The sequence below is a fragment of the Cherax quadricarinatus genome, chromosome 4 (genome assembly GCF_038502225.1).
Source record: "Cherax quadricarinatus isolate ZL_2023a chromosome 4, ASM3850222v1, whole genome shotgun sequence".
Taxonomy (NCBI): Eukaryota; Metazoa; Arthropoda; class Malacostraca; order Decapoda; family Parastacidae; genus Cherax; species Cherax quadricarinatus.
The window spans coordinates 70,004,339-70,025,006 of NC_091295.1; the positions used below are offsets into that span (position 1 = coordinate 70,004,339).

Consider the following 20,668-nt stretch of genomic DNA (forward strand, 5'->3'; position numbering starts at 1 on the left):
CAGAACTGCCAAGATCGTGGTATCTGCAAGGAAAGATGCATGGTTCCAAAGTTGGTGCTCCGCCCTATCCTCCACCTAGAGGCAAGGGACATTCTGCACGATGGTTGGAGAACTGGTATGGTGATATAGACAATATGTAGATAAAAACACACATGCACATGTTTCGTGGTTATATGTCCTGAACTGTGCATGTGTGTCCACTCTGCACGATGAGCCTCGCAAAGGGGTGGGAGCGAGGGAAGAGTGCAGTGAAGACATGGGTGGTGACTGACAGGTAGTGACACCAGGTGGTGACGGCCCTTCCTCGATACCTCCACACTCCTGATGATATAATCCCTCCCTCACACCCCTCGATGATATAGACCTCCCTCACCCCAATTATATAATCCCCCTCCCCTCTAGCACCTTTCTATCCTGAACACGACTGAAGTTCTAGATTTCACAATTTATCGGTCTTTTTGAAATACGCAACAAGAAGGGGTGTGATCAGGAACTACAAAATATCAAAATGTGTTTACACTTCACGTAATTTTACGAAATACTTCAATGCCTGATGTTATGGCATGGACGCACGTTTGTCTATGCCTGGGTATGTTATGCTGGTACAGATGAAGGTTAGCACTTGCAAGGTTATGAGCGGCCTTATATTGTTGTCAGAGAAGAATTGATAGAAGAGACGAGTAAAAAATGAGGTGGCACCTGACTCAACTGTAGGCTGACACCCAGGACCATCTGACTTACCAAATAACTGGCTCCCTTGTGAACTTCATTACACTGAAGTCTACCACCAGCAGCTGACACTGCTACTGGAGTCGCTAAGGTAGTGAGGGAGAGAAGTGTTAGAGGCAGTAACTGAGGGAGGAGTAGCGTCAGTGTCAAGACCAGAGGCTGCTCCAGGTCATAACGCTTCTTGATTTGAGACGAGATCTGCGGTGAGTGTGCGGCGAGCAGTTGCGACTTGCGCTAGGGACAACACGCGACTGATGGAGGTGCTCACGGAGGCTGAGAAGAGGTGTGGGGAGGGGGGGGGGAGGAGGACATGGCTTTTCCCTTCCTGCTGTTGTTGTTGCAGTTAACACACTTACTCGCATATTTTCCCACACTGTTCTCATTACCCCCAGTACTGTACATAAGCAGCTAGTCAGAGAAATGGGACAAAAAAAACAAAAAAACATGTTGATGAAGCATCCATATTGGTAAAGTAATAATGTTGGTCCACGACGACGGTAATGTAGATTCATGGAGTAAGTCTCATAATTTTAATAGTGGGTTACGGGCAGGGGAGGATCTACTATGAAACTAATGAAGTTTAAGCTTCAGGACCCTTAATTACGAAGGTACCCCCAGAAGCGACTTTAATCCAAATTGCTTAAAAATTTTGGATCTACTGTATGAGAAGAGGTTGCGAAGGGGCCCCCATATCAGTTTAAGTGTCAGTCCTAAAAATGTAGGTCCGTCACTGGTTACGGGTAGATATCTTAGTAACCGCCACGGACGGAGGCCTTGCCCCTGGCAAGGCCTCCGTCCTGGTATAAAGGTTGCTTGTTTAATATAAACTGGATGAAATCATGTCTACCCCTGGGGTTTCTCTTTAAACCCTCCCTGACGCCTGATGACATGTTATACCTAGAGACATGAGTTCATTTCGGAATTAACTTATTTGCTTTGTGGAGCGAATTAGAATGAGAAAGTTGTCAATTCTTCTATCCACTTATAGTGTTACTAGCCCTCCATGGAGTGCTCAATGAGGAAGGAAGGGAAGGGCGCTTATTTAATCCACTAACAATTTTCTTTTAGTAATTTTGTCTAAACCCGTTCATTGTGTGCCGTGCAGCAGCAAGTGAAGCCTGCAATACCTAGGTATGACGCAGCCACAACACCCAGAGAGCACGACCCGAGTCTCGTAATATATATGACGTCACACATAAGGCAGGGAGGGCAATATCTTCCAGGAAGTGGTAACAAAAAGTGTAAAGTAGTGAAGACAGAGCTGAAAGGCGTCCACCACCAACCCACCAACACGACCCTACCCATGCCCTTCAACTCCCACACCATGTAAAGCTGTATTATCGCTTGCTTTACACTATGCTGAGTCAGTATGAGGTCGTCTATCATGGTTCACCAGGTGTACAAAACTTACTGCACAATACTAAACACCTCACATGCAGTAGTCACCACATCGCAACATACAAGAATGGTGGCAACATCACATTGGTAACTATTTTTTTTATAAAGACTTCCTTGGGATTAATAAAGCCGGGGGTTAATAAACTAGAATAACCCAAGAAAGCCCCGCAGTGTGGCTTATTTCCGGCGAAGTCGCTCTGTTTTGACTAGGGAAAACCCGAATCAAGTCGGGCTGCGGGGGGTAGAAGAAACCTTGAAAATATCCACATGTAAATCACAGGTAAAAACCGTTAACTGTGATCAGTGATGATGACACAGGAGCGAGGCTAGACAAGACCCCCGCACAATACTTCTTACTGAACCTATGTTGATCACCCAGGATGATGACACAGGCTAGACACGACCCCCGCACAATACTTCTTACTGAACCTATGTTGATCACCCAGGATGATGACACAGGCTAGACACGACCCCCGCACAATACTTCTTACTGAACGTATGTTGATCACCCAGGATGATGACACAGGCTAGACACGACCCCGCACAATACTTCTTACTGAACCTATGTTGATCACCCAGAATGATGACACAGGCTAGACACGACCCCCACACAATACTTCTTACTGAACCTATGTTGATCACCCAGAATGATGACACAGGCTAGACACGACCCCCGCACAATACTTCTTACTGAACCTATGTTGATCACCCAGGATGATGACACAGGCTAGACACGACCCCCGCACAATACTTCTTACTGAACCTATGTTGATCACCCAGAATGATGACACAGGCTAGACACGACCCCCACACAATACTTCTTACTGAACCTATGTTGATCACCCAGGATGATGACACAGGCTAGACACGACCCCCGCACAATACTTCTTACTGAACCTATGTTGATCACCCAGAATGATGACACAGGCCAGACACGACCCCCGCACAATACTTCTTACTGAACCTATGTTGATCACCCAGAATGATGACACAGTCTAGACACGACCCCCGCACAATACTTCTTACTGAACCTATGTTGATCACACAGAATGATGACACAGGCTAGACACGACCCCCACACAATACTTCTTACTGAACCTATGTTGATCACCCAGAATGATGACACAGGAACGAGGCTAGACACGACCCCCACACAATACTTCTTGCTGAACCTATGTTGATCACCCAGAATGATGACACAGGCTAGACACGACCCCCACACAATACTTCTTACTGAACCTATGTTGATCACCCAGAATGATGACACAGGCCAGACACGACCCCCGCACAATACTTCTTACTGAACCTATGTTGATCACCCAGAATGATGACACAGGCTAGACACGACCCCCACACAATACTTCTTACTGAACCTATGTTGATCACCCAGAATGATGACACAGGCTAGACACGACCCCCACACAATACTTCTTACTGAAGATATGTTGATCACCCAGAATGATGACACAGGCCAGACACGACCCCCGCACAATACTTCTTACTGAACCTATGTTGATCACCCAGAATGATGACACAGGCTAGACACGACCCCCGCACAATACTTCTTACTGAAGATATGTTGATCACCCAGAATGATGACACAGGCCAGACACGACCCCCGCACAATACTTCTTACTGAACCTATGTTGATCACCCAGAATGATGACACAGGCTAGACACGACCCCCACACAATACTTCTTACTGAACCTATGTTGATCACCCAGAATGATGACACAGTCTAGACACGACCCCCACACAATACTTCTTACTGAACCTATGTTGATCACCCAGAATGATGACACAGGCCAGACACGACCCCCGCACAATACTTCTTACTGAACCTATGTTGATCACCCAGACTAGTGTTCAAGACGTTGAAGTTTTCTCTGTCAAATAGGGACGCCTCTTGGTACAAGGTCGCATTCCATCAATAAATAATAATATACTAATTGTAATAATGTTGGTAAAATTACCGACAGTATGTTAGGTACAAGGACAAGTGCAACTAAGGGGCTTTTTTTGTGGCAACGTTTCGCTCTCCAGCAGCTTTATCAAGCCAATACAAACAATACATGGACACAGCATATATACTGGTATAGCGTATACCTATATACCGATAGCATACCTATATATACAGAGTACAAAACAAATTCTGGCCACAAAATAGAGCGAAACACCAACGTCAAAGACCTGGGAGTGATTATGTCGGAGGATCTCACCTTCAAGGACCATGACATTGTATCAATCGCATCTGCTAGAAAAATGACAGGATGGATAATGAGAACCTTCAAAACTAGGGAGGCCAAGCCCATGATGACACTCTTCAGGTCACTTGTTCTATCTAGGCTGGAATATTGCTGCACACTAACTGCACCTTTCAAGGCAGGTGAAATTGCCGACCTAGAAAATGTACAGAGAACTTTCACGGCGCGCATAACGGAGATAAAACATCTCAATTACTGGGAGCGCTTGAGGTTCCTAAACCTGTATTCCCTGGAACGCAGGAGGGAGAGATGTAGATGAATGGTTCAGAGAACCGACATGTTGATAAATTAGACAACTGTGCAACTCTTGGGTATCTTTATTGAGGAAACGTTTCGCCACACAGTGGCTTCATCAGTCCATACAGAGGAGAATCTTGAAGAAGTTGTCTAATTTATCAACATGTCGGTTCTCTGAACCATTCATCTACAAACCTGTCAGACACTGCAACTTCTTGGGATCTTAATACTTGGGAATTCTTCGCTTGCCTAATTCTTGGGCACGACCTACTTCAACATTGAACAAATGTTACACGACCTATGACTGCTGCACCTCTCCTGCCAACGGTTTATAAGCTCCTTCTCAGCACGTATGCCGTATTCTATTCAAGATTGATGGACTGACCACATCGACTCAAGGTTGAGGGACTGATTACCTCATTCTCCTCCTGTTCTTCAAGATTCTCCTCTGTATGGACTGATGAAGCCACTGTGTGGCGAAACGTTTCCTCAATAAAGATACCCAAGAGTTGCACAGTTGTCTAATTTATCAACAGGAGGGAGAGATACATGATTATATACACCTGGAAAATCCTAGAGGGACTAGTACCGAACTTGCACACGAAAATCACTCACTACGAAAGCAAAAGACTTGGCAGACGATGCACCATCCCCCCAATGAAAAGCAGGGGTGTCACTAGCACGTTAAGAGACCATACAATAAGTGTCAGGGACCCGAGACTGTTCAACTGCCTCCCAGCACACATAAGGGGGATTACCAGCAGACCCCTGGCAGTCTTCAAGCTGGCACTGGACAAGCACCTAAAGTCAGTTCCTGATCAGCCGGGCTGTGGCTCGTACGTTAGTTTGCGTGCAGCCAGCAGCAACAGCCTGGTTGATCAGGCTCTGATCCACCAGGAGGCCTGGTCACAGACCGGGCCGCGGGGGCGGTGACCCCCGGAACTCTCTCCAGGTAAACTCCAGGTAAACATATACATGTCGTGCCGAATACCTGGAGTTTACCTGGAGAGAGTTCCGGGGGTCAACGCCCCCGCGGCCCGGTCTGTGACCAGGCCTCCTGGTGGATCAGAGCCTGATCAACCAGGCTGTTGCTGCTGGCTGCACGCAAACTAACGTACGAGCCACAGCCCGGCTGATCAGGAACTGACTTTAGGTGCTTGTCCAGTGCCAGCTTGAAGACTGCCAGGGGTCTGCTGGTAATCCCCCTTATGTGTGCTGGGAGGCAGTTGAACAGTCTCGGGCCCCTGACACTTATTGTATGGTCTCTTAACGTGCTAGTGACATCCCTGCTTTTCATTGGGGGGATGGTGCATCGTCTGCCAAGTCTTTTGCTTTCGTAGTGAGTGATTTTCGTGTGCAAGTTCGGTACTAGTCCCTCTAGGATTCTCCAGGTGTATATAATCATGTATCTCTCCCTCCTGCATTCCAGGGAATACAGGTTTAGGAACCACCTCAAGCGCTCCCAGTAATTGAGGTGTTTTATCTCCGTTATGCGCGCCGTGAAAGTTCTCTGTACATTTTCTAGGTCAGCAATTTCACCTGCCTTGAAAGGTGCTGTTAGTGTGCAGCAATATTCCAGCCTAGATAGAACAAGTGACCTGAAGAGTGTCATCATGGGCTTGGCCTCCCTAGTTTTGAAGGTTCTCATTATCCATCCTGTCATTTTTCTAGCAGATGCGATTGATACAATGTTATGGTCCTTGAAGGTGAGATCCTCCGACATGATCACTCCCAGGTCTTTGACGTTGGTGTTTCGCTCTATTTTGTGGCCAGAATTTGTTTTGTACTCTGATGAAGATTTAATTTCCTCATGTTTACCATATCTGAGTAATTGAAATTTCTCATCGTTGAACTTCATATTGTTTTCTGCAGCCCACTGAAAGATTTGGTTGATGTCCGCCTGGAGCTTTGCAGTGTCTGCAATGGAAGACACTGTCATGCAGATTCGGGTGTCATCTGCAAAGGAAGACACGGTGCTGTGGCTGACATCCTTGTCTATGTCGGATATGAGGATGAGGAACAAGATGGGAGCGAGTACTGTGCCTTGTGGAACAGAGCTTTTCACCGTAGCTGCCTCGGACTTTACTCTGTTGACGACTACTCTCTGTGTTCTGTTAGTGAGGAAATTATAGATCCATCGACCGACTTTTCCTGTTATTCCTTTAGCACGCATTTTGTGCGCTATTACGCCATGGTCACACTTGTCGAAGGCTTTTGCAAAGTCTGTATATATTACATCTGCATTCTTTTTGTCTTCTAGTGCATTTAGGACCTTGTCGTAGTGATCCAATAGTTGAGACAAACAGGAGCGACCTGTTCTAAACCCATGTTGCCCTGGGTTGTGTAACTGATGGGTTTCTAGATGGGTGGTGATCTTGCTTCTTAGGACCCTTTCAAAGATTTTTATGATATGGGATGTTAGTGCTATTGGTCTGTAGTTCTTTGCTGTTGCTTTACTGCCTCCTTTGTGGAGTGGGGCTATGTCTGTTGTTTTTAGTAACTGTGGGACGACCCCCGTGTCCATGCTCCCTCTCCATAGGATGGAAAATGCTCGTGATAGGGGCTTCTTGCAGTTCTTGATGAACACAGAGTTCCATGAGTCTGGCCCTGGGGCAGAGTGCATGGGCATGTCATTTATCGCCTGTTCGAAGTCATTTGGCGTCAGGATAACATCGGATAGGCTTGTGTTAATCAAATTTTGTGGCTCTCTCATAAAAAATTCATTTTGATCTTCGACTCTCAGTCTGGTTAGCGGCTTGCTAAAAACTGAGTCATATTGGGACTTGAGTAGCTCACTCATTTCCTTGCTGTCATCTGTGTAGGACCCATCTTGTTTAAGTAGGGGCCCAATACTGGACGTTGTTCTCGACTTTGATTTGGCATAGGAGAAGAAATACTTTGGGTTTCTTTCGATTTCATTTATGGCTTTTAGTTCTTCCCGCGATTCCTGACTCCTATAAGATTCCTTTAGCTTGAGTTCGATGCTTGCTATTTCTCTGACCAGTGTCTCCCTACGCATTTCAGATATATTGACCTCTTTTAGCCGCTCTGTTATTCTTTTCCGTCGCCTGTAAAGGGAGCGCCTGTCTCTTTCTATTTTACATCTACTCCTCCTTTTTCTTAGAGGAATAAGCCTTGTGCATACATCGAGTGCCACCGAGTTAATCTGTTCTAGGCATAAGTTGGGGTCTGTGTTGCTTAGTATATCTTCCCAGCTTATATTGGTTAGGACTTGGTTTACTTGGTCCCACTTTATGTTTTTGTTATTGAAGTTGAATTTGGTGAATGCTCCCTCGTGACTAATCTCATTTTGTCGGTCTGGGGCTCCGCACAGACATGTCTGAACCTCAATTATGTTGTGATCTGAGTATATTGTTTTTGATATGGTGACATTTCTTATCAGATCATCATTGTTAGTGAAGATGAGGTCTAGTGTATTCTCCAGTCTAGTAGGCTCTATTATTTGCTGGTTTAAATTGAATTTTGTGCAGAGATTTAAAAGCTCGCGTGAGTGTGAGTTTTCATCAGAGCTGCCTCCTGGTGTTATTACTGCAACAATATTATTTGCTATATTCCTCCATTTTAGGTGCCTTAAGTTGAAATCCCCAGGAGCAAGATGTTGGGTGCAGGAGCTGGAAGATTTTCCAGAGAGTGGTCAATTTTTAACAGCTGTTCCTGGAATTGCTGGGATGTTGCATCCGGAGGCTTGTAGACTACCACAATGACTAGGTTTTGGTTCTCGACCTTTACTGCTAAAACTTCCACTACATCATTTGAGGCATTTAGCAGTTCTGTGCAAACAAGTGACTCTGCAATGTACAGGCCAACCCCCCCCCCTTTTGCCTGTTCACTCTGTCACATCTGTATAGGTTGTAACCTGGGATCCATATTTCGTTGTCCAAGTGATCCTTTATGTGGGTCTCAGTGAAAGCCGCGAACATTGCCTTTGCCTCTGCAAGCAGTCCACGGATGAAAGGTATTTTGTTGTTTGTTGCTGGCTTTAGACCCTGTATATTTGCAAAGAAGAATGTTATCGGACTGGTGGTATTGTTGGTACTGGGGGGGGGGATTTTTTTTCCGGCATTAGTATCTGTATCTGTTGGTTTGGAGTGGAGGCCATCGACTGTGGTTCCACTCCAGGAATGACTGGATTTGGTGTACGATTTCTGCCATTTCCTGCCAGTTTTTTTTCCTTCCTGGCACTAAAAAACCTCTCCCTCTTGAGTGGCTGTGGCTACCCAGGTTTTCCCATGGCCTGGATGTTTTGTATCTTTTTGTCCCCTTTAGATGGTATGCCTGGCAATTTAAGTTATAGCACAGTCTTTCCTGTACTGAAGAGGTACACAGTTCAGGGTGAAAAAGCTTACAGGAAGGGAGTTTGCATTTTCCTGTTGTCATATGGGCATGGCATTTTCTAGGGTGGTCATAGTTGCACGTCCCATCTGTTTTTCCAGATTTCCCATGCCAGCAGATACCGAGTGCATAGTATGTGCACAGGCTTGGTTTCCGTTTGCCTTGGGTTTCTGTGACTGTATTCCCTGTTGGTGCATGTTTCCCTGTCTTACTTCTATCCTCCCTAGCACCAACAATGGAGCTCCCACCAGTTGTTTTTGGTAATATATCCTCACTATTGCTAGTGGAGTCCTCTTGTTTGCTATTTCCTGCGGTATTTCTAGTTTGCAATATTGGTTTTATCTTATCTTTGACTGCACTTGTTTCCCTACTATGGCTCCTGTCCCCTATGAGGTCATTTATATGTATTCCTTCCTGCGTATAATTCCCGACTACCTGGACAAAATCTCCAGCTTCACCATTACTGTCTCCCAGGACAGCATCTCCAGCTTCACCATTACTGTCTCCCAGGACAGCACCTCCAGCTTCACCATTACTGTCTCCCAGGACAGCACCTCCAGCTTCACCATTACTGTCTCCCAGGACAGCACCTCCAGCTTCACCATTACTGTCTCCCAGGACAGCACTATCAGCCCCACATTTACTGACTACCAGGACTTCATCTCCAGCCTTACAGTTTCTGACTACATGGCCAGTATCAAGGGCAGTACCATTCAGCCCAGACTTTTTATGTTCCCATCTGTTGTAGAAAGCTTCCAGGTTTTCTATGAAAGCAGCTTTGATGTTGACCTCTTTTAATACCCTTGTGATTTTAGTCCACAGATTTATCTCATTTGGGCATACCCAAAAACACTTCCCTGTTTTAATACTGCTTGTAGCTAGTTCTTGGATATCTGCACAAGGGGCGTGACACCAATTTCCACAAAAATGACAATTTATGCATGTGGAAGCGCGTTTGTTTGACTGACCACAGACTACACACAGCTTCATAATGATTTGAATGGTTGATTTACTGCAATTCTACTAGGAACCTCTTGAATATTCTATTAATAACCTCCTTAAATGAAGCTCTAGCTATTTGTATTTCTGTTTCTAACTGTTTTTGTATATTGGACAGCTTACCGTGCACGCTCCTGATATATATTTAATGTTTATGTTTATAAGGGCGCCTACAACCCCATCCGTTTACAGTCTGCTTTATTGTCCAACGAAACCGTTTGAAACCAGTCCAGGGTTTGGACCAGTCAAGGGTTCGGACCAGTCGATCTGATCTGATCAGTGGGTCGCTTATTTAAAACATACTGGTCGGTGATTTGGGCTAACACATGAAGGATCTACTGGAAATTATCTACCCGAGTAATATGTGATTTGATTGATACAAAAGTATAACTTGCGTGTTGAAGAGCCGGTGACTGCTGGCAGCTCCTACAATGACGAACGGTCGACCTCAACCCTTGTTTATCAATCGCTGTATCTAGCTTTTCTATTTTTTTTCCGTCTCCACCACAATAAATGCTATATTATCACTATAGTTGACTGGTGCAAATTTTGGAGGAAGGACGCTTTTTCTGTAGTAATATTTGCTTCTCGTTGTGTATATTGCGACCGCTGGTAACTACAGGTTATATGAAATTCACAGTAACGTCTGGTATTTCAAGAAAAAAGAAACTAATGAAAGTCACTCCACTCCACTAAGTACCATTATAATACTGGTTAGTTGCTACTACAACACTGTATTCTGCTATTCACTGGTATCACTAGATTATATGCGAGTACACTAGCAGGCCAGGAAGATTATTAAAACAGCTGACCTGTGGTAAGTTTCTGGCGACTTCTGGCACCTGCCTCTATAGGCTTATCACTTCATTTACAAATTCACCTGTTTTCAAATGACACTTTAGCCTTTATCATCAATATACTAGGGAGCCACTGTAGTATACACTATACACTATGTATACTCAATGTTTTCAGGGAGACTTTCTTTCCTCTGACACAAAGTTCAATTATTATTATTTTTTCACACGGAACACAGGCCTATGATTCCCCTCTGGCAGTAAACTCTGCTAGGTAGTGCACACTAATTCTCCTTTTTTGACTCAGTATATAATGTTTTCCGCCCAAGATTGGTTCCAGGCGCTAGAGGGATGTATCGTATAGGATTGATGACACAAATTAAAGTTCTAGCACGTAAGGGCGACCGTGAAAACACGAGAAAACCCGGAGCACAACGAGGCACGCCGACACTGAACGGATAACGGATATTGGGCTATTTTGGCTTAACTAGCAACGCTCTTCTTGCCGAATGAGGGAAGCGAAAATTTGTGTATGCAATAATTTCGCAAAAATAATTCTGAACCTAACGAAAAAACATATTTCATTGTGTTTGTTTATTATTCAATTTTTGTAAGATTATCTAAAATATATTTTGTTGGATTAAGCTAAAAAAAAAATGCCCTTGTTATAATAAGGATAGGTAAGTTTTCTAAGGTTCTTTTGGTACAAAATTTTTAATTTATACATTAACATAACTGAAAAAAAATTAGTTTTAACCGTATAAGAGAAAATTTTGGAAAAGACTTAATTTTAAATGATTTCTTGCTAATTGACCAATTTTACCTATTCGGCACGACACACACACACACACACACACATATATATATATATATATATATATATATATATATATATATATATATATATATATATATATATATATATATATATTATGGGTAGCTTTCTGGGGCAAATCTATGTAAATGTGTGATGGAGACCTGCTTGAAGTATTCAACTGTTGGATACAAGGTGTCCTCACACTATCATGTATTTAACAATGTTAAAAGTACAAAATGTGTCACCCCCCTCCCTTCCCCAACCCGGGAAAACTGTGATACCGTCAATAACCCCCTTTCCTCTTCCTCTCTCTCTCTGGGATTCACCTGGCCAGCCAGAGCGAGGCAGGAAAGAAATGAGGTTACCTGTAACATACCTGTGATCGGTTTCAAGGGGTTTTCTACACTCGCAAGCTGGCTTGAAGCCAATCTATGTATATCAGTGGTACAATATACGGACAAGAATGTGAATAAGGCATATGATGTGGTTTGTGGCCTTTTAATATGAGAAAACGTTTTATCCACCAAAGTTCGGGCGGACTCTGCCTATGCTGAATAACTCAACCATTTTAATTCAACCTAGGAAGAGTAAGAGAGGTGGCTCTGGAGCTGAAGCACAACTTCAGCCAACTCAGCTGTGTAAAAGGTAGACGGAATAATGAAAAATGTTTGTCCGTAAATACTGGTTGATAGATGGAAAGAAAGTTAGAGATGAAATAGTGTGAAAAAATGAGAACTGCATAAACCTGGAACCAAAAAAAAGTATAACAGAAGACGTCACTACAAGAGTTACACAGCACACTGTGTGATCAGTGGTAGAGGCGGGACCTGGAGCTATAGTTACACAGCACACTGTGATCAGTGGTAGAGGCGGGACCTGGAGCTATAGTTACACAGCACACTGTGTGATCAGTGGTAGAGGCGGGACCTGGAGCTATAGTTACACAGAACAGTGTGTGATCAGTGGTAGAGGCGGGACCTGGAGCTATAGTTACACAGCCCACTGTGTGATCAGTGGTAGAGGCGGGACCTGGAGCTATAGTTACACAGCACACTGTGTGATCAGTGGTAGAGGCGGGAACTGGAGCTATAGTTACACAGCACACTGTGTGATCAGTGGTAGAGGCGGGACCTGGAGCTATAGTTACACAGCCCACTGTGTGATCAGTGGTAGAGGAGGGACCTGGACCTATAGTTACACAGCACACTGTGTGATCAGTGGTAGAGGCGGGACCTGGAGCTATAGTTACACAGAACAGTGTGTGATCAGTGGTAGAGGCGGGATCTGGAGCTATAGTTATACAGAACAGTGTGTGATCAGTGGTAGAGGCGGGACCTGGAGCTATAGTTACACAGCACACTGTGTGATCAGTGGTAGAGGCGGGACCTGGAGCTATAGTTACACAGAACAGTGTGTGATCAGTGGTAGAGGCGGGATCTGGACCTATAGATACACAGCACACTGTGTGATCAGTGGTAGAGGCGGGACCTGGAGCTATAGTTACACAGCACACTGTGATCAGTGGTAGAGGCGGGACCTGGAGCTATAGTTACACAGCACACTGTGTGATCAGTGGTAGAGGCGGGACCTGGAGCTATAGTTACACAGCACACTGTGTGATCAGTGGTAGAGGCGGGACCTGGAGCTATAGTTACACAGCCCGCTGTGTGATCAGTGGTAGAGGCGGGACCTGGAGCTATAGTTACACAGCACACTGTGTGATCAGTGGTAGAGGCGGGACCTGGAGCTATAGTTACACAGCACACTGTGTGATCAGTGGTAGAGGCGGGACCTGGAGCTATAGTTACACAGCACACTGTGTGATCAGTGGTAGAGGCGGGACCTGGAGCTATAGTTACACAGCACACTGTGTGATCAGTGGTAGAGGCGGGACCTGGAGCTATAGTTACACAGCACACTGTGTGATAAGTGGTAGAGGCGGGACCTGGAGCTATAGTTACACAGCACACTGTGTGATCAGTGGTAGAGGCGGGACCTGGAGCTATAGTTACACAGCACGCTGTTTGATCAGTGGTAGAGGCGGGACCTGGAGATATAGTTACACAGCACACTGCGTGATCAGTGGTAGAGGCGGGACCTGGAGCTATAGTTACACAGCCCACTGTGTGATCAGTGGTAGAGGCGGGACCTGGAGCTATAGTTACACAGCACACTGTGTGATCAGTGGTAGAGGCGGGACCTGGAGCTATAGTTACACAGAACAGTGTGTGATCAGTGGTAGAAGCGGGACCTGGAGCTATAGTTACACAGCACACTGTGATCAGTGGTAGAAGCGGGACCTGGACCTATAGTTACACAGCACACTGTGTGATCAGTGGTAGAGGCGGGACCTGGAGCTATAGTTACACAGAACAGTGTGTGATCAGTGGTAGAGGCGGGATCTGGAGCTATAGTTATACAGAACAGTGTGTGATCAGTGGTAGAGGCGGGACCTGGAGCTATAGTTACACAGCACACTGTGTGATCAGTGGTAGAGGCGGGACCTGGAGCTATAGTTACACAGCCCACTGTGTGATCAGTGGTAGAGGCGGGACCTGGAGCTATAGTTACACAGCACACTGTGTGATCAGTGGTAGAGGCGGGACCTGGAGCTATAGTTACACAGAACAGTGTGTGATCAGTGGTAGAGGCGGGACCTGGACCTATAGTTACACAGCACACTGTGTGATCAGTGGTAGAGGCGGGACCTGGAGCTATAGTTACACAGCACACTGTGTGATCAGTGGTAGAGGCGGGACCTGGAGCTATAGTTACACAGCACACTGTGTGATCAGTGGTAGAGGCAGGACCTGGAGCTATAGTTACACAGCACACTGTGTGATCAGTGGTAGAGGCGGGACCTGGAGCTATAGTTACACAGCACACTGTGTGATCAGTGGTAGAGGCGGGACCTGGAGCTATAGTTACACAGCACACTGTGTGATCAGTGGTAGAGGCGGGACCTGGAGCTATAGTTACACAGCACACTGTGTGATCAGTGGTAGAGGCGGGACCTGGAGCTATAGTTACACAGCCCACTGTGTGATCAGTGGTAGAGGCGGGACCTGGAGCTATAGTTACACAGCACACTGTGTGATCAGTGGTAGAGGCGGGACCTGGAGCTATAGTTACACAGCACACTGTGATCAGTGGTAGAGGCGGGACCTGGAGCTATAGTTACACAGCACACTGTGTGATCAGTGGTAGAAGCGGGACCTGGAGCTATAGTTACACAGCACACTGTGTGATCAGTGGTAGAGGCGGGACCTGGAGCTGTAGTTACACAGCACACTGTGTGATCAGTGGTAGAGGCGGGACCTGGAGCTATAGTTACACAACACACTGTGTGATCAGTGGTAGAGGCGGGACCTGGAGCTATAGTTACACAGCACACTGTGTGATCAGTGGTAGAGGCGGGACCTGGAGCTATAGTTACACAGCACACTGTGTGATCAGTGGTAGAAGCGGGACCTGGAGCTATAGTTACACAGCACACTGTGTGATCAGTGGTAGAGGCGGGACCTGGAGCTATAGTTACACAGCACACTGTGTGATCAGTGGTAGAAGCGGGACCTGGAGCTATAGTTACACAGCACACTGTGTGATCAGTGGTAGAGGCGGGACCTGGAGCTATAGTTACACAGCACACTGTGTGATCAGTGGTAGAGGCGGGATCTGGAGCTATAGTTATACAGCACACTGTGTGATCAGTGGTAGAAGCGGGACCTGGAGCTATAGTTACACAAAAGAAAGAAGATGATGAAGCCACCCCCCACCCGGGGCCACCGCTGGGTCGCCATCTCCAGAAGACTCGGGCCAGAAGTACCGGCAAATTATTAATGAATGAATAAACCAATTTACAAATAACGCCATAACTGCAGGTGAAACTAAGACATTTTGATTGGTCCTGGACCATTATCAAATTTGTGGGTCAGTTGTGAACTGTTCCAGCAACGATATTGTGGGTTAGCATGTTCCAGCAACGATATTGTGGGTTAGCATGTTCCAGCAACGATATTGTGGGTTAGCATGTTCCAGCAACGATATTGTGGGTTAGCATGTTCCAGCAACGATATTGTGGGTTAGCATGTTCCAGCAACGATATTGTGGGTTAGCATGTTCCAGCAACGATATTGTGGGTTAGCATGTTCCAGCAACGATATTTGGGGTTAGCATGTTCCAGCAACGATATTGTGGGTTAGCATGTTCCGGCAACGATATTTTGGGTTAGCATGTTCCAGCAACGATATTGTGGGTTAGCATGTTCCAGCAACGATATTGTGGGTTAGCATGTTCCAGCAACGATATTTGGGGTTAGCATGTTCCAGCAACGATATTGTGGGTTAGCATGTTCCGGCAACGATATTGTGGGTTAGCATGTTCCAGCAACGATATTTTGGGTTAGCATGTTCCAGCAACGATATTGTGGGTTAGCATGTTCCAGCAACGATATTTGGGGTTAGCATGTTCCAGCAACGATATTTGGGGTTAGCATGTTCCGGCAACGATATTTTGGGTTAGCATGTTCCAGCAACGATATTGTGGGTTAGCATGTTCCAGCAACGATATTGTGGGTTAGCATGTTCCAGCAACGATATTGTGGGTTAGCATGTTCCAGCAACGATATTTGGGGTTAGCATGTTCCAGCAACGATATTTGGGGTTAGCATGTTCCAGCAACGATATTTGGGGTTAGCATGTTCCGGCAACGATATTTTGGGTTAGCATGTTCCAGCAACGATATTTGGGGTTAGCATGTTCCAGCAACGATATTTTGGGTTAGCATGTTCCAGCAACGATATTGTGGGTTAGCATGTTCCAGCAACGATATTTTGGGTTAGCATGTTCCAGCAACGATATTTTGGGTATAGCATGTTCCAGCAACGATATTGTGGGTTAGCATGTTCCAGCAACGATATTGTGGGTTAGCATGTTCCGGCAACGATATTTTGGGTTAGCATGTTCCAGCAACGATATTGTGGGTTAGCATGTTCCAGCAACGATATTTGGGGTTAGCATGTTCCAGCAACGATATTTGGGGTTAGCATGTTCCGGCAACGATATTTTGGGTTAGCATGTTCCAGCAACGATATTGTGGGTTAGCATGTTCCAGCAACGATATTGTGGGTTAGCATGTTCCAGCAACGATATTGTGGGTTAGCATGTTCCAGCAACGATATTGTGGGTTAGCATGTTCCAGCAACGATATTTGGGGTTAGCATGTTCCAGCAACGATATTGTGGGTTAGCATGTTCCAGCAACGATATTGTGGGTTAGCATGTTCCAGCAACGATATTGTGGGTTAGCATGTTCCAGCAACGATATTGTGGGTTAGCATGTTCCAGCAACGATATTGTGGGTTAGCATGTTCCAGCAACGATATTGTGGGTTAGCATGTTCCAGCAACGATATTGTGGGTTAGCATGTTCCAGCAACGATATTGTGGGTTAGCATGTTCCAGCAACGATATTTGGGGTTAGCATGTTCCAGCAACGATATTGTGGGTTAGCATGTTCCAGCAACGATATTTTGGGTTAGCATGTTCCAGCAACGATATTGTGGGTTAGCATGTTCCAGCAACGATATTTGGGGTTAGCATGTTCCAGCAACGATATTGTGGGTTAGCATGTTCCGGCAACGATATTTTGGGTTAGCATGTTCCAGCAACGATATTTGGGGTTAGCATGTTCCAGCAACGATATTGTGGGTTAGCATGTTCCAGCAACGATATTGTGGGTTAGCATGTTCCAGCAACGATATTGTGGGTTAGCATGTTCCAGCAACGATATTGTGGGTTAGCATGTTCCGGCAACGATATTGTGGGTTAGCATGTTCCAGCAACGATATTGTGGGTTAACATGTTCCAGCAACGATATTGTGGGTTAACATGTTCCAGGAACGATATTTTGGGTATAGCATGTTCCAGCAACGATATTGTGGGTTAGCATGTTCCAGCAACGATATTGTGGGTTAGCATGTTCCAGCAACGATATTGTGGGTTAACATGTTCCAGCAACGATATTGTGGGTTAGCATGTTCCAGCAACGATATTGTGGGTTAACATGTTCCAGCAACGATATTTTGGGTATAGCATGTTCCAGCAACGATATTGTGGGTTAGCATGTTCCAGCAACGATATTGTGGGTTAGCATGTTCCAGCAACGATATTGTGGGTTAACATGTTCCAGCAACGATAGTTTGGGTTAACATGTTCCAGCAACGATATTGTGGGTTAGCATGTTCCAGTAACGATATTGTGGGTTAACATGTTCCAGCAACGATAGTTTGGGTTAACATGTTCCAGCAACGATATTGTGGGTTAGCATGTTCCAGCAACGATATTGTGGGTTAGCATGTTCCAGCAACGATATTGTGGGTTAGCATGTTCCAGCAACGATATTGTGGGTTAACATGTTCCAGCAACGATATTGTGGGTTAGCATGTTCCGGCAACGATATTTGGGGTTAGCTTGTTCCAGCAACGATATTTTGGGTTAACATATTCCAGCAACGATATTTGGGGTTAGCATGTTCCAGCAACGATATTGTGGGTTAACATGTTCCAGCAACGATAGTTTGGGTTAACATGTTCCAGCAACGATATTGTGGGTTAGCATGTTCCAGCAACGATATTGTGGGTTAACATGTTCCAGCAACGATATTGTGGGTTAGCATGTTCCAGCAACGATATTGCGGGTTAGCATGTTCCAGCAACGATATTGCGGGTTAGCATGTTCCAGCAACGATATTGCTGGTTAGCATGTTCCAGCAACGATATTGCGGGTTAGCATGTTCCAGCAACGATATTGCGGGTTAGCATGTTCCAGCAACGATATTGCGGGTTAGCATGTTCCAGCAACGATATTGCGGGTTAGCATGTTCCAGCAACGATATTGCGGGTTAGCATGTTCCAGCAACGATATTGCGGGTTAGCATGTTCCAGCAACGATATTGCGGGTTGGTTGTGAATTGTACCAGGCATAGCATTGTACTTCCCTTCATTTTTTCTTTAAAGGTAAACACTCTCCCCCTCCCCACCAAACCCTCCCACACAATACGCCCCACACGAGCAGGTCAAAAGATGTAGGTGCCAGAACAGTGTGTACAGGCCGAGGTCAGCCACGTACGCTGCCGCAACACCCCCGGCCTCTCGTGCGCAAATAGAGCGTAAAAAATATAACAACAAAAACCAAGAGTTACGCAACAGGATATCCCAGCCCGAGAAGAACACTTGATAATAACAATGTGTCCAGCCACATATACACCCATCCTGCAATATCCATATACAACTTGTGTGTGTTGATCTGTTGTGTAGCTGTAGTAGGATGGTAGTGGGTAAAAGGATGTTAGTAGGCTGGCAGACAGCAAGCATCCTGGGAGGTATTACTCTCCTGTCTTGGGAGTGTGATACAAGCACACCAGGTAGTAGGCTGGCAGACTTCAAGCATCCTGGGAGGTATTACTCTCCTGTCTCGGGAGTGTGATACAAGCACACCAGGTAGTAGGCTGGCAGACAGCAAGCATCCTGGGAGGTATTACTCTCCTGTCTCGGGAGTGTGATACAAGCACACCAGGTAGTAAGCTGGCAGACAGCAAGCATCCTGGGAGGTATTACTCTCCTGTCTTGGGAGTGTGATACAAGCACACCAGGTAGTAGGCTGGCAGACAGCAAGCATCGTGGGAGGTATTACTCTCCTGTCTTGGGAGTGTGACACAAGCACACCAGGAGGTAGGCTGGCAGACAGCAAGCATCGTGGGAGGTATTACTCTCCTGTCTTGGGAGTGTGATACAAGCACACCAGGTAGTAGGCTGGCAGACAGCAAGCATCGTGGGAGGTATTACTCTCCTGTCTTGGGAGTGTGATACAAGCACACCAGGTAGTAGGCTGGCAGACAGCAAGCATCCTGGGAGGTATTACTCTCCTGTCTTGGGAGTGTGATACAAGCACACCAGGTAGTAGGCTGGCAGACAGCAAGCATCCTGGGAGGTATTACTCTCCTGTCTTGGGAGTGTGATACCAAGTAGTAGGCTGTCAGACAGCAAGCACCCTAGGAGGTATTACTCTCTTGTCTTGGGAGTGTGATGGAATCACACCAGGTAGTAGGCTGTCAGACAGCAAGCATCCTGGGAGGTATTACTCTCCTGTCTTGGGAGTGTGATGGAAGCACACCAGGTGGTAGGTTGGCAGACAGCAAGCATCCTGGGAGGTATTACTCTCCTGTCTTGGGAGTGTGATGGAAGCACACCAGGTGGTAGGTTGGCAGACAGCAAGCATCCTGGGAGGTATTACTCTCCTATCTTGGGAGCGTGATACAAGCACACCAGGTAGTAGGCTGGCAGACAGCTAGCATCCTGGGAGGTATTACTCTCCTGTCTTGGGAGTGTGACACAAGCACACCAGGTAGTAGGTTGGCAGACAGCAAGCATCCTGGGAGGTATTACTCTCCTGTCTTGGGAGTGTGATACAAGCACACCAGGTAGTAGGTTGGCAGACAGCAAGCATCCTGGGAGGTATTACTCTCCTGTCTTGGGAGTGTGATACAAGCACACCAGGTGGTAGGTTGGCAGACAGTAAGCATCCTGGGAGTTATTACTCTCCAGTCTTGGGAGTGTGATGGAAGCACACCAGGTGGTAGGTTGGCAGACAGCAAGCATCCTGGGAGGTATTACTCTCCTGTCTTGGGAGTGTGATACAAGCACACCAGGTGGTAGGTTGGCAGACAGTAAGCATCCTGCGAGGTATTACTCTCCTGTCTTGCGAGTGTAAAACGCAACTCAGCAACGAGAAGAGCTTGAACCCATGGTAAGCCAGTCTTAAAGCTCACATCAGTCAAATATACATTAGCAGTATTACGATTTTCGCGAACCGTGGAACGGAAGAGCTAAATGTGTTCCACTTTTGCAGTTTTTTTTTCTTATTTTTTTGAACACTTATGATGAAAAATAAATCTTGCAGTACACACTTATCTTACTTTCCTGTGTATTTCTTAAAATCTCTTAGACCTGTTATATTTTCTTTCTGATGTAGAAGCTGGTACCATCATTTATACACTTTCTCAATTATCCACCTTCTTTTC

At 45.8% G+C, this 20,668-nt stretch overlaps 1 protein-coding gene across 5 annotated transcripts in view; it reads right to left on the reverse strand.

Annotated features, from left to right (window-relative positions):
- The window catches only part of LOC128684450 (NAD kinase), a 174,735-nt gene that overhangs the window by 44,287 nt on the left and 109,780 nt on the right, over nt 1-20,668 (reverse strand). Inside the window, exon 1 of one of the 5 annotated variants that reach the window (XM_070097507.1) lies at nt 742-975. The exons of the other annotated variants lie outside the window; for them this stretch is intronic. Coding sequence (XP_069953608.1) covers nt 742-770 — 29 coding nt within the window. The 5' untranslated portion in view covers nt 771-975. Of the gene's footprint in view, nt 1-741; nt 976-20,668 lie in introns of those variants that run through there. 5 annotated transcript variants of the gene reach the window in all.